Here is a 12,885-nt window from a genome sequence, read left to right as displayed (position 1 = left end):
TAGCCCCCGCTCGCCGCAACTAGAGAAAGCCCGCGCGCAGCAACGAAGACCCCACGCAACCGGGAAAAAGGAAAAAAGAACACGAGTAAAATGGATTTTAAACCAACCAGCTATTTATGAGAAAAATATCTAGAACATAAAGGAACAGGATGGTTAGGTGTGGAGGAGGTTTGCACGCCGGCTAGTCCAGGCCCGAGAAAGCTGGTGTGGCAATATTAATACCAGACAAAATGAGCTTTATATCAAAGGCACGGTCAGAGAGAGTCATTTTCTTAAGGTACAAAACACATAAACCATAAAGGAGAAGATAGTTTGCCATGCTAAGATTTTAAACCCTTGTATTTTTTTTTTAATTCTTAGAAGACAAGCCATAGACTGAGAGAAAATCTTTGACGAAGCACTACTATCTTGATTTTAAAATGACACCCACAATTCACCAAAAACGGCAAACAAGTGCAGGACAGACAGTAGCGGAGCAGCCAGCGCACCAGGGAAGAAACCAGGGTGGGGCTGCCTCCCGGCACTGTCATGGTCCTTAGGGTGGCCGTGGGGCCCCTCTCCTGCCCTGCAGCCGACGCGGCCTCCAAACCGCGGCTCAGGGTCGCTTTCACCGGAAGCCCTGCCGTGCTCCCCTCCCTCAGACCTGCCTGTGACCCGCTGCCCCTGCCTGACCTCATCCCACCCTCTCGCTCCAGCCCGTAAGGCTCCTCCACCCCTACCCTGGACACTGTTCTGTTCCTGTCAAGTCTTGGCTCGAAGTCTGCCTGGCCCACAGAACTGCCACCTGGGCTACAGGACGCCAGCTGACCCATCTGCACAGTACCCACCGCCTCCCGATGCATCACAGGACTTATTGGTCGCTTCTCTGCACCCCGTCCCCAGTCCACGTGTACAGGGATGTCAGCAGCATGAGTTCTGCATCTTTTCTTCCCTAATATGTCCCCGGCGCTGTCACAGGGCCTGGTCTTCAGCAGGGGCTCAACAACCAGCTGAGTGCAGGAGGGAGGGAAATGCACATAAAACCACCCGCTGCCACCTCGCCCCTCAGAGAGACGGAGCTGAAACGTCTGACAGTACCAGATCGGTGGGGAGGTGAGACCCCAGTGGGCGCCGGTGGGCTGCTGCTACGGGCTGAATGCTGTGTCTCCCCAGATCTCACATGCTAAACCGCCCCCCAAGGTGATGGTGTTAGGAGGCGGGCCTTGGGGGGGTGACTAGGCCATGAGAATGGGACCAGTCCCCTTCAGAGAGACCTCACAAAGCTCCCGCGCCCCTCCCACCAGCGGGGACACAGCGAGCAGCCAGCAACCCGGAAGCTGGCCTGCGCCAGACCCCACCGCCACCGCAGCCAGGCCTCAGGCCTGCAGCCTCCAGAGCCGTGAGGAATCCGCGTCTGTCGTTGATAAGACACCCAGCCTCTGGGATCTTCGTTCCAGCGGCCCGAACGGGCTGTGACAGCTGCCCGTGGCAGGACACCTTTGCAGGACGCCTGGGCAGCCCCTGGCGACCCCGCCCTGGCGAGGTGTGAGCCATGAGCACCCTCGGGTGTGTCCTCGGTCCCGCAGAGGCGCACTGGGCGGGGGTGGGGGGACAGCTGCTGGGCACGTAGAAGTCTGGGAACCACCCGCAAATCCACCGCAGCAGCAGGCTCAGTGGTGGGAGTCACGTGACGGCGTGAACATGAGTGTTGTCCCGCCCCAGGTCTCAAGGCCGTGAGTCTGAAGATCACAGATGGGGGGAGGGTGTGGGGGACGGCAAGCTGGGCAGGTGGCCTCCTGGGACGGGGAGCAGCTGGCTTATACCCAGCTGGCGGGGGCAGGTTGGCCTGGTCTCCCCAGGAGGGACAGGGAGTCACAGAGTAGAGACGGGGGTGGTGGCCTGCAGGATGCAGGAAGGGGGCCTGGCCAGGGCGCGACTGCTGCAGCAGGGGCAGATCCAAGCTCTGTACGGGGCACTTGACGCTGGTGCAGTTTGGGGGTGCTCCTTGGCCAAACAAAGGAAATGAAAACACGGCTCCCTGGGCTTGGGAGGAGTCTCCGCCTGGGCCCTGGTGACCTCCCAGCCCTGCCCACACACACCTGTCACCAGGTCCTGGGCGGGGCGGGGCCGACGCCACCACACACATGACACGGGGCCAGGCGTCTGCTCCTCGCAGGAGAGCTTGAGTCTGGGGTGTCCTAAAGACACCTGGGATGGTCCCCCTCAACCCTCAGTGACGGGCGGGAAAGGGAGGGAGCGCTGCGAAAGCGGCCACCGGCGCCCCCCCTGTGGCCCCGGGTCCACTTGTGCTTTCATTACCGCCTCGGATCTGGTGGTGAAGGACAGTCTCATAATATAAATTCGCCTACACACGCTTTAAAGGAAATAAATTTGGAAACTCAAGTAGACGTTTCCACTTACAGTAAACGTGTACTAACATGTATGATTTATTTTACATCAATATTGCAAATTTAATACAAACCACAGTATCGGAAATGTATTTGAAAGCTTTCTAAAGGCACTGAGAAAACAGTACAAATAGTTATATTATAGTGTATCCATTTTTAAAAATTCAACAAGTCAGTCTAGATATTGAAAACTTTTTTCATCCAGTAGAAACTGCAAAAATAGAAAATATAATTTGTGTTTATCTCCTCCCTTCCACCCCATTCCTACATCATATTTGATTTTAATATTTTTCAGCTATATAGACAAAAGCTACAGGCAACAGAAGATACAAGCCCGTAATTAGCACTGTAATGACATTTTAAAGCAGGACTGGCCACACCTGACCTTCTACATTCCATCCTCACCTTCCCCACACGATTTTCAGCAGGGGCATGGTTGGAAAATAACAAAGGTGCTGACTGAGGGACGTTTTTGTCTTTGTTTTTTTCTTTTGCGGTACGCGGGCCTCTCACTGCTGTGGCCTCTCCCGTTGCAGAGCACAGGCTCCGGACGCGCAGGCACAGCGGCCATGGCTCACGGGCCCACCCGCTCCGCGGCTTGTGGGATCTTCCCGGACCGGGGCACGAACCCGCGTCCCCTGCATCGGCAGGCGGACTCCCAACCACTGCGCCACCAGGGAAGCCCTGAGAGGCGTTTTGTTCCCACCGACCTAGCACGTCAGGACCTGGGCCCCGAGCATGATGGCCTCTCCAGAACGCAAGACCTGCAGCGCTGACGCCCAGAGGCTGAGTTCTGCATCGGCAACGCGTGACTTGTCTGCCCACCAACCGGGACCAATTTGGTGCAGTTGGTCCCGGGAGAGTGGGTGCATCTGAAAAGTTGGGGCACCGTGGCCCTCACGGGCGGGGACAGCTGAATGTCCTTCAGCCTGCAGCTCTTTTTTGGTTACACTAGGATCCGGCTACAGCGTGCAAACATGCAATGGTGTCTCTCAATTCCATCTTTTCGGTCCAGGGTTTTCCCACTTACGTGTTACGCGCGTGCAGCGCACCTGTCTGCTGTACCCTGAGACGGGAAGGGCAGGCGTCACACTGAGGGGTGCCCCGGTGCATCCCAGGACCCACTCCTGTGCCGAGGGTGACATTGCACAGAGGGAGCTCCAGAGAGGCTGACAGTTACTTTTGAGAGACGGTGCAGGGCTGCCCGCGAGGAGCTGGGCACTTGGCGTGAATAGAAAGGAAGGAGGAAGTTTCCGATATTCCACCCCTTGTCTTAGGGATGAAATCTATCAGGTGTGCTGGGCTCAGCGTGAGAACTAAGTAGAGAGGGATGCTAACCCAGCGGGGGGCGAGGGTGGGAAGCAGGTGGTCCCGACAGGCAGCCTGGCTGCCACTGTGACGGGGAGGGGGAGACTCTGGCGAGGGAGGGGGGGACAGCACAGCACCGATGTCACTTTTGCAAGGCCCCCGGGGGCTGGGCAGAGATGAGCAGGCTGCTGGGCAGGGCTCGGGGATCCCAGGAGGCCACAAATTGATGACTCCCAACCCTGGGCTCCAACGAGTAACCTCTGTCAGTCCAGGGAGAGACCTTCAGCTCCCACCACGCCCCCCAGGGGAAGCCCCTCCACGAAGCAGGCAGCTAGCTGCCTAAGGGTCAGAAGACCCAGTCCCGCCAGCCCAGTCCCGAGTCTGACAGGGTGACGAAGCATTTAGCAAACAGCTTCAGCATTAACTCAGGAGCTGAACAGTGACACCCCAAAGCCACAGATGCCGGACAAAAAGACCCCCCGCTGAACGTGGCGGGGCTGCAAGGGGCCCCTGCCCGTCCCGAGCCTCCCGGGGCAGGTGGTCACATCCGTAAGGAGGGTCTCCAACCACAGCACAGGGGGGTCTCCGACCAGCTCCCTGCTCGGTGGTGATGTTGCCCCCTGGTGTTGTGTCCCGTACTAACTGCACCCGTGGCGTGGGGTCACCCCGGAAGGCACGGTGAACTTCGCCCTGAGCCACGAGCCACCCCTGGTGATTGCAGGTGACCTGCACTTTCCGATTTATTCTTTGCACCCTAATTTCCTGCGTTCAGAATGTGTTACCTTCACAGTTTTTCCTTTTTCTTTTTTCTTTTTGGCTGCACCGCACAGCATGTAGGATCTCAGTTCCCCGACCAGGGAGCAAACCTGCGCCCCTGCGTTTGAAGCACGGAGTCGTAACCACTGGACCGCCAGCGAAGTCCCCACAATGTTTTCGTTTTTGTAAAGCATCACCTGTCTGTCTCGTCTCTAATAGCTCCTCCTAGGATGGTGATTGGCGTCTCATTTAAAAACCTCTAGAGACTCAGCAAGGCAGCTGGACAACTGGACTAACTCGTTCCTCTCCCTACATCTTGTACTTCTCTAGACTTGCAAATCCAGACCCTGTAAACTAGGTTGCGTGATGCGGTGAGAGGCAGATGAGCAAGAACCACCTTCAGGGGCCCCCTGACAACACCAAGACGCTCGCGGAAGGAGGAACAGGGTGGGATCAGGCCAATCCTCCCCCGGGCCGGCCTCAGCCTGCGCCAGCGCCTCAGGCACACGCACGCACGTCGTCGTGGTGAACTGCCGGCCCGGTGCTGACAGCCTCTTCCGCCTGGAACTTCTGGACTCCGCCCAGGATCGGGCAAGTGGTCACCTGCCGCTCAACAGGCTTGATTCCCAACTTGCTGTCTCGGCAGTGGGACCCCCAGGGTGAGGCTGCTCCCCGAGGTCCACTCGCCGGAGGCGGCGTCGGGGAAGCCGGGAAGGGGGGGCGCTGGGGGCTGCGGTCAGGCCAGGTCGCCGGTCGCCTGCCCCCGCTTGCTGCACCTCTCGGAGCGCCGAGTGCTGCCCGGCCAGGCGGCCCAGCTCACTCCGGCCTCCTTCTGAGAAACCGTGTCCCCTTAGAGGGCAATACTGTCACACTTGAGCAGACATGAGACCGCTCTGCATTTAAGAACCTCAGTGGCTTTGGACGAGACACAGGATCTGCTATTGCACGCGCCTCCCTCAGGAAAGTCTCTGCCCCTGCACTGCCATCCCGGCCGGCCGAGGGACGGACGTCAGCCTTTGCAGACGCCTGCTCTACGGCAGGAACGTGCACTCGGGGTCTCTGGGTGGCATCCGTGTGGCCAAGGTGCTCCTGGGGAGCATGCCGGGCGCCCCGCCCTGGCCGTGAGCGGCCCACGGGGGCGAGTCCAGGGGCTCAAGCTTGACTACAGGCACAGGCCCGGGAGCCTGGCAGTCACAGCCCAGGCTGGGGGGTTGGTGGCCCCCAGCACAGAGGCGGGGTGGAGGCTCCAGGCAGGCGCAGTGTGCGGGGTGCAACGGGGCCAGCTCCCTGCCGGGCCTGGGGTGGGGCCCCAGCAGGCCGGGCCCCAGGGGTGGGCTGTAGAGGGGGTGCCTGGAGTCCGGCTCCATCTTCAGGTGCATCCTGGTAGGGAAAGTGACCAGCTGTCTCTTGGCCACGTCGCTGGCCCCCAGCCACGCCTGGCTCGGGGACACACAGTAGCCATCCGCCGCATCCTCGGACCCGGATTCGCTCTCCATCTTGATGGGCACATCGAGTGACAACATGGGGTTACACGGGGCTCCCGGGGGCATTGGGATGCCTCGAAGCTTGTCCTCGGTGGGATAGCACCCCGTGGGGAGACGCTGCCCTCCTGGCCGAGGAAGCCCGTCCTCCAGGCTCCCCTGAGGGAAGGGGCAGCTGGTGGGTAGGGGAGCCTGGCCCTGGTGGCCGTCCCGCAAGCCTGTGCTGGTCCGGCTGGCGCAGGGCCCGGGGGGAGGCTTTGGCTGGTGAGAGCCAGGTGAGCTCCTGACGGCGCGGACAGTGCCCTGGGTGCCCGGGTAGGGCAGGCAGGCGCCACGGGCCTGCGCGGCGGGGAATGGGTCACCCTTGCCGGGCTCCAGCTTCAGCTTGGTGCCGCCGTCCTGACCGTGTCTCCCCGGCGTCCAGTTCAGGTGCTTCGAGGGTCCCTGTGCCTCGAGGTGGCAGCTGTACGGGGGGACGTCCCTCCGCTCCCTTGGGCAGGAGGGGCCCCTCGGCAACCCCCCCAGTTCCTCTCCTCGCCCATCCCTGCGGGAAGAGACGCCCGTCAGACAGAGCAGGGGTAGCGGGGGCCCAAGGGGAGGCCCTGCATCACGATGGTGCCAGCCACCTGCCGGGGCTGCTCTGCGCTGCCTGTGGCACTGTGACAGTGGGCCAGCCTCCGCCCCTCCTGAACGGGCCTTCCCATGGCCTCCCCCGCACCCAGAGGCGAGGGCAGGTGGGGCCTGGGAGGGAAGAGGGTTTCTGAGCAGAGGTGAGCACGGAGGCCGGGCGTCACCCGGGGGTCCAAACCATGGGCAGAGCCACGGCCGTGGTCCCCACGTGAGTGATGACGACCCCTCCAGGGTGAGGAGTGGGTGTGGGCACCCTCTGTGCATCCCCACATCCCACTGAGAGAGGGTCAGCCCCGTGGTCAAGGCCGCCGACGCCGTGCCTCAGCCACTTACCCTGCGGCCCCCTCGGGGTGGGGGTGGAGGAGGTCGTGGCCGCCCCGCAGGCACAGGCAGGGGCCCCGGGTTGCCAGCCGGCCCCAGTGGCAGGCGTCTGCGGGCCTCCTGAACACAGACAGGCCGTTTCCTCCGCTGCCCCTCCCTGCCAGGATTCAGAAAAGGGGGGGGTGAGCCGCGCCTGGGCTGGGCGAGGCCTCATCCTCAGCGCCAGCCACGCATGACGCATGGCTTCCCCGCGACGCCCGAGGCGCCGGGCACCCTCCGTCCTCCCGCCCAGCCCTCCAGGCTGCATCGCCACAGAACGCAGCATGTCTCCAGGGGCACGGTCTTTCTACCCATTTCAAAAAGACGAGGTGGAGAATTTAACAAGTACCTGCTAAGTAACTGGGTTTTCCGTGCAATTCTGGTTCACAGAGACTTGCGGCAGCTTTTGCTCTGCGAAGGACAGGAAACAGCAAAACACGCAGATGAAACGTGTGTGAGGGCAGAAATGACAACACGACCCGTGTTGTTGTCACACCCAAGAGCAGAAGACACAACGACTCACACTTTTTAAGCCTGTATAGATTGTAAAGCCTTTTCCCAGTTACAGGTTTGCTGAAAATTCCAATTCTCATCACCTTTCAGGCCAATGAAGCACTAATGAATTTCCTTCAGAAAGCAGACATACGCCTAAGATGACTTTCAGTGCATTTGTTTTCTTCTGCGTGGTCAGAATGGAAATACAGATTCCTCTGATTTGCAGTAGTTATTTGCGGTAGTTTACAAAGTCATCATGAGTACTAAGTTAGTGATACTGAGCCATCGCCCCAGGGGAGTGTGTACACACACACACACACACACACACACACACACACACACACACACACGTCTCACAGATCTTGTAATCTTAGATCCTAAGGCAATGTGCAACTTATCCTGGGAGATCATATTTTCTTCATATTTCAAAAGCAAAAACAAGGCTCACGGGTGTTAAGTGATTTGCCTAAAGCTGCCCCTATAGCAGGTACGAGAATGGGATTCAAACCCCGTCCGACCGGCGCCACAAGCCAGAGCTTCCTGCACTGCAGTTGGCCCTACCTCTCCATCTTCTGGGCGTCTGTGTAGGAGCCAGAGCCAGAGCCAGAGCCAGAGACAGAGGTGGAGACGGAGACAGAGATGGAGACAGAGACATGAGGTTGGAGTGTCACCCTTAGCGGGGTGCAGATCACACACACAGAGCCTGTGAACATTTAGGTGTGAGGGGGTATCACAAAGTCCCGTTCAGGAAAAATTGTGAAGGACCTGAAATGCCTTCCAGTGACCACGACGTCCCTTCCGGAGCAACCCTCCTGGGCCTCGGGCTCCCGGGTTAGTTCCTCACAGCCTCTGAGCTCAGAAGGGAACGGGCATGACGCAGGCACCGAGGCCGGTTACGAATTCAGGTCAGAGCCGAATTCAGCTCCAGAAAACCTGAAGTCGAGAGAGGCTATTTGCTTCTTTCCTAAAATGTTGGCTGGCTCTTCCTCTCTTCGAGTTTTAATGATGTTCTGTACAATGTGTGTCTAGTACTCGTTGCACGGTCACTCTGTGGGCAGCATCCTAACCCTCACCGCACAGACCCTCGCCAGACCTCCGAGGGACGTCCAGGTGTCCACGCCGCCCAGGGCAGTGGCAGGTGAGCCGGGGAGCCCGCACCCACCGCCCCAGGCTCAGGGCTCCTGCGCGGCCCTGGCTGGGGGGTGCCGTCCGCACACCTGCGCTTCCCCGCGTGGCCGCCGGGGGGCAGCAGGGCCTCTAGGAAAAGCGATAGGAGGGGACGATTTTCCCTCCATCTCGTTTGTACGGCTGGGGAAACATACAGAAGAGAAGAGCTCATCGTGTGGGGCCCAGTCACCATCATCAAGCCAGAGAGCTCGAAAGCAGAGAACTCTGAGACGGCAAAGGCAGGTGGAGGGTATTTCTCCCCAGCGTTAGCCCAGGTGGTGGGGAGAAAGCAGGTGCGGCAGAGCTGTCTCGCCGGCAAGACACGCGTAGGTGTGGTCGAGCGTAATCTACGTGCTTTGTCGCACCTCACGTTTTAGTTGCTTCATCAGTTATTTTTAGAGTTTTTCCCCGCGGGCATTCTGTTTTTCCTTCCTCCTATATTACAACATCTTCTGCCTTTGTAAAAAAGAAGGCATGTGTATTTAATTTTTAAATGCTCCAGAAAACTGCTGTCTTAACGAGCCGGCGCGTGCGAGACCCAGAGGCCGTGCAGACGCGGCTCCGCCTGCAAACCCGGGGCAGGAGTGGGGGCGCAGGGGGCTCAGAGCCCGGCCATCTGAGCGGGCGCCGGGGCCAAAGGGGAACCTGGGCACTGAGGAAGGACAAAGAAGCGGGTTGCAGACTCAGGTCTCCTGACATTCTGCCCCTGGTCGCGGCACAGGGGAGGGTGTTGAGGAAGAAGAAAGGCAGACCTCAGACGCCTCTCCTCTTCCCCGGGGTCTCCCTCGCACCACGGGAAACACGGTTTGCACGCGCACAGCATCTTAATCTCTCCCAGAACCTGACCCATGCAACACAGACCTAGCCCATCCCTAGAATTACAGACAGGAATCTCCCAGAAAACCTAACTCTGGAGAGCCAAGAAGTCGCGGGGTGGCGCGATGTGTGCGGGACGCCTGTCTGCAGCGTGTGCCCCAGCGGTGGGCCTGGTGTTGAGGGAGGGCACGCAGAGAGAGGCAGGGAGGCTGCGGTCCGGCCTCCCGTCCCGCACGGGGGACACGGGCCCAGGTAAGTGGAGGGCTTAGGCATGAAGAGATGCAGCAGTGTTTGTGCCACAGTCCACAAGTATCAGTGAAAGGTTTTCTTTTTTCCAATAGCTGCTTCCTACGTGATGTAGTAACTTTAACAACAACAAGCTTCTCATTACATTCCTTGCTGGAAATGAAGGAGGGATAGACAGAAGATACTAAGTGTGGAGACGCTGTGTTTGAACCACCAGGATGGGACCGCGGCTGCTGGGGGCTCTGACTCACTTTGTGTCCGGCGTGGCCGAGGCGTCCACCCTGTGCTTCGCCCTCAGACACACACTCTGCATCTTCACCGCAGTAGGCAGGGGCGCCACGACGCAGAACAGGGAGAGCCGAGGGGGCAGGGCGGCTCCCGACGGGGCCCTCCTCTTCTGCCCGAACAGGAATTTTAGTTTCCCTTGAAACTGCATCGTCTGGTGTTTCAAAGACAGAAGCGAAGGCATGTTCACAGAGTGAATCATCGACGCGGTCAAAGGCCGTGGAGCTCACATTCCCGGGGACAGAAAGCCAGAGAGCTCTGATCCCGAGTCTCTGAGGAGCCATGAACCAACGCGCCTTCCACGCTGGCCCTTGGGACAGGCGCTCCCTACCCTACCGCCTTTGAATGACTCGGGGTTTCGCTAGCATCCCCGTAACATCCTCTAACCTTCCAGTGTGTTCTCATGTGTGCCCTCATGGGTGTCAGGGTGTGCGAGCCCTCACTCGGGGGTGTGAATGTACATGGACTTGGCCGGAGCCACCAGGCAGCCCCCCAGGAGGATTTGCTGGAGCAGATCATCTCTGAGGACTGTTCTGCATTAACCGTCCACTTCCAAATTGTCATTCATTGACAATTGTCATTCATGGCGATAAAACTTAGGGACAACTTGAGTTGTTTATCTGGAGCGCACATGGTGCGAGTTAAAAAGCCAGAAAGTAACTCTGGAGTTTGTGATAAAAGAAAATAAAAGATCTCGCTATTATGGAAGAGTTGATCTATAATTGAGTTAGTTCACAGGTGACTTCAGGGTGCCCCAGCCCTGGATGGAGGAATACGCCCACAGGATGGCTGCACTCTTTGCCTATCCCTCGTCTGTCCACTCGCCCCTCCCCCCATCCTTCCATCTGTCCATCCATCTCTCCCTCCATCCACCATCCCTTCATTCGCCCATCCATCTGTCCATCCCTCCATTTGTCTATGACTTTACTGGGTGAGCAAATGCTTGCAGAGCACCTGCTATGTGATGGTCACATGCTTGGTGGCGCAGTCAGGGCAGCGGTGCTGGGACATCTTTAACATCCAGCTCTCCAGAGGGAAAAAGCCCTGACTTTTAGTTTTTGACGATTTCTTCGGTGTAAAAATTCCCACCATGGCTGATTTCGAGCTGCCAACCTACTATCAGCTGGATCTCTATATTCCTGAAGTTTCGACAACGGGCTCCCGTGGGCAGCCCCACCTGCCGGGTGTGGACAGGCTCTGCACAGGCTCAGGAGTAGCTGTGGTGAGCCCGGAGGCCACGTGATGCCGCTGCCCACTGCCCTGTCCTCGGCGCTCCGCTGCCCGTGCCGGACCCTTTCCCGCACGTGCACGTGCAGTGACCAACCTCGCAGTAAAGTATGATGAGACACTTTGCAAACTGATTTCTTTTGCTTGTTTCCTCTACTCGGTGCTTCTGACACAGCTTCACTTCAGCTTAGGTTTTGATCTCTGCCTCACTGTACAGTAAAATCTACCTACATCCACGCAGAGGGAAAACTATCTTAGTTTCCCACAGAACTGAGAACAAAGTATGATCAGGACAAAAGACTTTCTGGACAACCAGCCGACTGCCTGAATAAGAGATGAGCAGCGGGGTGCAGGGGGTTGCCCGTGCTTCATCCGCCCCAGCGGACCTCCCACTTCATTCTCACTCACCCGCCGTCACTCAGCCTTGCCACATCAAGGCCGGAGCCCGCGTGCCGCCAGCACCCCGGCCCCTGGCTTCTCCCGCCCAGCAGCCGCTCACTCACCAGGAAGCCCGAGGTGCTGTCCAGCAGGCAGCGCACACGGCAAATGAAGCACCGCGTCAGGAAGGCCGAGTACTCGGTGGGCCAGCCCGCGGCCCCCTCCTGGGCCCGGAGCAGCCTCCCCAGGACGGCGTCCTCTCCTGGCCGCGTTGGCACAGGCGGTGGTGGGCAGGGAGAAACCGGAAACACACTCTGATAAGCAAGTTCGTAATGTAACAGCGAGCTATCAGCACATAACACACACGCCTGCCCCAAACTGACACCTGTCCCTGAGCATCCCTCCCGCCCTGACTAAGTCAGGTCTTTGCCCTCGAAAACGGCATTTTGGTACAACCGCGTGTGTGACGAACACACGTGAGACTGTTGACCAGTTCAGGGTTTTTGGTTCTGAGCTCTATAAAACTGTGTCGGCACCCGGGGGTTGCACTTCTCTCTAACTTTACAGGGTAACTCATGCTGCTGCGTGAAGGCGTGCTGCAAAGTCCTCCTGAATCACGGACTGCTCGTGGGGAGACGTGTGGGAGAGCCAGCACTCCCTCCCCCCGCTCTGGACCCCAGATGAACGCCGCCCTTCCCCTCGAGCTCCCGTCGGCTCTGCAGTCTCTTGGGCACTTGGATGCCTGCCCGGTGCGTCCCGTGGGCAGGGGCCACGGATCCGGGACTTTGTAGGGGCTCTCGCTCCCAGGGGGCAACGTCCCTGAACAGACAACAGTCTCTGGGGGATTTTTTCTGGTAAATCTAAAGTGAGTGGAAGGAATTTCCTGGAAGACGTGCGTCTGAGGGGGAGTTTGCAAAACCAGAGACAAGTACCGTGGCTTCTCGGCCTCACGCCACGCCCCGGGGGGCACAGAGCAGCAGCCCAAGATGCAGGGGCACTCGGGAGCCAGGGAGCCACGCGGGGCTGGAGGAGGGCGGGGCGGGGCACGGGACGAGGTCTCCGAGGAGGGGGCATCCACACTGCACCAACTGGATGGGAAGGAAAGGGGGTGATCCGTGACTGAGTTGGACCAGGGCCCCCAAGACCCACCTGTCTCTGAGAGCAGGTTCTGCCCACACCCAGCCTGGGGAGGGTCCATGGCCCAGTGCAGCTGCCGGCAGAAGTCCTGGCGGTCGTCCACGTGGATGTAGTCGTAGATGTTCTGGTGCATCACGTCCGTCTGGAACATGGCAACAGTCATTTTAGCCTTACCCTGAGTGAATCGCCACACTTTATTCCAGTGTTAATAA

At 58.9% G+C, this 12,885-nt stretch overlaps 1 protein-coding gene across 5 annotated transcripts in view; it reads right to left on the bottom strand.

The window, feature by feature from the left end:
• Window positions 1-2,408: 2,408 nt before the first annotated feature.
• The window catches only part of AHRR (aryl hydrocarbon receptor repressor), a 73,181-nt gene continuing 62,704 nt past the window's right edge, over window positions 2,409-12,885 (bottom strand). For all 5 annotated transcript variants that reach the window (XM_067730295.1, XM_067730294.1, XM_067730296.1 and 2 more), the window contains 6 exons: window positions 12,686-12,815; window positions 11,662-11,798; window positions 9,898-10,085; window positions 7,272-7,333; window positions 6,896-7,040; window positions 2,409-6,476 (listed from right to left, as the gene is read on the bottom strand). In XM_067730295.1, coding sequence (XP_067586396.1) covers window positions 5,483-6,476; window positions 6,896-7,040; window positions 7,272-7,333; window positions 9,898-10,085; window positions 11,662-11,798; window positions 12,686-12,815 — 1,656 coding nt within the window. In that variant the 3' untranslated portion in view covers window positions 2,409-5,482. The remainder of the gene's footprint in view (window positions 6,477-6,895; window positions 7,041-7,271; window positions 7,334-9,897; window positions 10,086-11,661; window positions 11,799-12,685; window positions 12,816-12,885) is intronic.

The sequence above is a fragment of the Pseudorca crassidens genome, chromosome 3, assembly GCF_039906515.1.
Source record: "Pseudorca crassidens isolate mPseCra1 chromosome 3, mPseCra1.hap1, whole genome shotgun sequence".
In the NCBI taxonomy this organism is placed as follows: domain Eukaryota; kingdom Metazoa; phylum Chordata; class Mammalia; order Artiodactyla; family Delphinidae; genus Pseudorca; species Pseudorca crassidens.
Note: the sequence above shows the minus strand (reverse complement) of the source record. Positions and strands in the feature narration are given on the sequence as shown.